Below are 3463 nucleotides of genomic sequence, written 5' to 3' on the forward strand. Positions count from 1 at the left end.
CAGTGCGCCATTTAGAACCCTGAATCCCAGATTGTGTGGAACTTGATTAGATGGGGTTGCATATCATTTCAAGTTATCATATTATTCAGATGAACCTTTTCAATACCAGTGATCTAAACTCAATGGCATGTACATCCTCGTTGAACATGTTATATAGCAGAAGGGTCAGAATTCATAATCATAATTTTTGACAAAGCCCGCAAACAGTTCTAGGAAATATTCCTTATCCAGGATGCTCCACTCTGTAAGGCTTTTATCAACTCCACCCTCTGACTATGGTAAGCAACACTCATATATATATATATATATATAAATAGCAACCTTAAAATAGACTGATTAAGAAAGTAGCATATATATACGGATTGAATCCAAATACAATTTCCATTACAAGCATTGCAGTCGAACTTACAAATTATAATTGACAGGCAGCAGTATTCCACTTGTTTATGCATAATAATTGACAGCTCAAATATTCCATTACAAGCATTGCAGTCGAACTTACAAAAATGGCTTCAACTGGATAGCACATACATAATCAAATTCCAAGAAATAAAAACTAATCAGATATCAAACTTCAGTTAACTCAATTACAGCACTGTTCAATGTCCTGTTTCTACCAAAATTTCATATAAACAAATTCCAATATCCGGCAATCAAAGTTGAGAGTACTAGCAGATCCTTTGCTTCTTAGTAACACTTGAATATTCATCATCAACCCTTGCACGCTTTCCGGATACCATGTCAGGTGCACAAGTCCCCGTCCCAACTGCTTGGTGCCCTTGATCGTCCATAAATTCCTCCCAATGAGTATGAATCAGGTCTCTCACATCGCATTCCATGAAACAATCGTACGACTCAAAATAAACAGAGTGTAGCTTAGTAAGAACTTCCAAAGCAAAACTCAACTCTCCTGCATCCTCACTTTCATCCAATCGGCCAACTTGAGAAAAATAATCATACTTCTCAACTAGAATCAAATTCCGAAAAAAGCCTTTCCAGACGGCCTCAGTGTCATCCAAAATAACAACAGCACTGGGATGAACAGGCACAACATCAAGTCCCTTAAGTCCTTTGACAGTGCAATCCTCCCTTGATATGATTCGATCACCAAAGTAGATGCCTTGAGGATCAAGAAAGTCGCGAACAACGATAGAAGCATAATCGCGTGATCCCATAGTGTAAACATACAACTCGAACATCTGACTTGCCTCTTGCAAGAAACTCCGAACAAAAGGCCTCAACTTGGTTAAGTACTTGACTCCCGTGGCCTTCCATTCAAAGATGTCATCATGACAAGGAGGGTCTTTAATATTAGTGTTTGGCTGATGTCGAAAATTGGTGTGAAGAAGAGTATGATCCAAGTCCAGAACCAAACACAGCTTCCTTCGACTTTGAAGATTAAGCAACTTCATGTGCCTCACCCTCTCAACTTGATCAACACTCATCTTCAGTCCTTTCACCAAATAATTGAACGATATTGTTTCCGCCGCCATCTGAATGATTTCTCCGAACCCTAGTTTAAGATTAGATATACTAATATGTTTGGGTGAAGAATGTGAAGAAGCTTAAAAGACTAGCGTGTGTGTTGCATTTGGAAGAGTAATGAATATATATAGCTTTCTCCGCGTGACCTCACTGATCCTAATCCATGTCGGATTCGGTTTTTTAAAAATTTACCACTTAAACCAGAAATTAGTTACTTTTTATCCTAATTTTTAAAACTTATTTAATACGTTATCAAACTTGTTATTGTACTTATTTTTTGACAAGTGAATTTTGGATCTTTAAATTAAAATATAATTACACATTTATGTAAATGTATTTTATATACTATCTTTTTATAAAAAAATACATTTGACCCCGTATAGGGAAAAATATTCTTAAATGCACGTCACTTGTTTTTAACGATTGTTATTAAAATGTTGAAATTTGAACATAGATACAAATAGAAATAAACATTTACTATAAATAATGTTTTGTTGGGGATTTTAGCTAGGGATGAGCAAAACCGAACCGAAACCGAAAAACCGAACCGAACCGAACCGTGCTAATTCGGTTCGGTTCGGTCCTAAATTTTTCAGAAATTCGGTCTATTCGGTCCGGACCGAATAGACCGAATTAAAATTCGGTTCGGTTCGGTTCTTTTCATAAATATTTCGGTCCGGACCGAATAGACCAAATCTTAAATACTATAATTTTGTATTATATATATTTTACATATATCTTAAAAATTATAATCAAAATTTTTAATTTGTAATTATATTTATGAAATATTAGAACTCTACATATCACATTACCTTAATTATATTTTAAAATTTATAACTTGTGATTTAATTTATAATGCAATTTTATTTTTGAAAAAAAATTCGGTCTATTCGGGCCAAAACCGGACCGAACCGAATTATTTCGGTTCGGTTCGGTCCGGTCCATAATATAATTTCGGTCCGGTTCGGTCCAAGAAAAAATGACTATTCGGTTTTTCAGTCTATTCGGTTCGGTCCGATTTTGGACCGAACCGACCGAATGCTCTGCCCTAATTTTAGCATTCAAAATGGGTACATAAGAGCAGCGCTCAAGCTGCCCAAGTCCATTTACTGTGCCCCTCACCTCGCCACCTAAGCAAAAGTAAGTCCCGAAAAAAAGTGGCCAATTGCCTCCAACCCATGTAGCTCAATTTTTATATTTTATTTTTACTTTTATTTATTTTAGGTCCCACAAAGTTTATCTATATATTATATTTAATTTGTATATAATTTAATTATAATATTATTGGCCTCACCTTGCAAATGGCCTGTGCGGTCTAATTTTTTTGTTCTACTCCAGTGCATTATAGATGATCATTTCCAAATTGTTCTTCCCGAGATAGGAAGTGTGCATTATAGATAGTGATTTCCAAATTATTCTTCCCGAGATGGGAAGTGGGTACTCAAAAGTCCACCACTGGAGGTGCTCTAAGTCCAAAGACATGGTTGGTTGATCGGTTTTTCTCCCATTTTTTGTAAGGATTTTTCTAGTGTGATCAGGCACTAAATTTTATAATTTTACCTAATTCTGACTGAATTCTATTTTTTGATAATTGTAGCCTGCATTCACAAAAACAAATATTCACAAAATACATCAATGAGCTAACTTTTAGATCCAGGAAGGAAGATTTTCCTCAAACTCAAAGTGTGAGTTGTGCGGCTGAGGCTGACTAGTCCCTTCTGGGGTAATTGGTTTCTGGTCTGTCAAAGTTTCAAAAAAAACGGGAACTAACTTTGGAGAGGCTACGGCCCTCAAGCCTCACTACTTAACAGTACTTGACACATAGCTTGGACTAAAAGTTGCCAGATTTAATGATAACACGGTGCCTTCAGTTTCTTTTAACACAGCTCAACACTGATCAAAACAAAAACTGCTCAGAACTCCAATACATAAAACATGTTGGTAAATTAGTCAGGTCCTAACTATAACCAAAACCAAG

General features: G+C 36.0%; 1 protein-coding gene across 1 annotated transcript; it reads right to left on the minus strand.

Moving 5' to 3' along the window:
* Window positions 1-668: 668 nt before the first annotated feature.
* Window positions 669-1493, minus strand: LOC141719422 (RNA polymerase II C-terminal domain phosphatase-like 4). Its single transcript, XM_074521800.1, has one exon. It carries the CDS (start codon window positions 1491-1493, stop codon window positions 669-671), a length of 825 nt encoding a protein of 274 aa, XP_074377901.1.
* Between the last annotated feature and the right edge of the window lie 1970 nt (window positions 1494-3463).

This window comes from Apium graveolens, chromosome 4 (assembly GCF_009905375.1).
Source record: "Apium graveolens cultivar Ventura chromosome 4, ASM990537v1, whole genome shotgun sequence".
NCBI lineage: Eukaryota > Viridiplantae > Streptophyta > Magnoliopsida > Apiales > Apiaceae > Apium > Apium graveolens.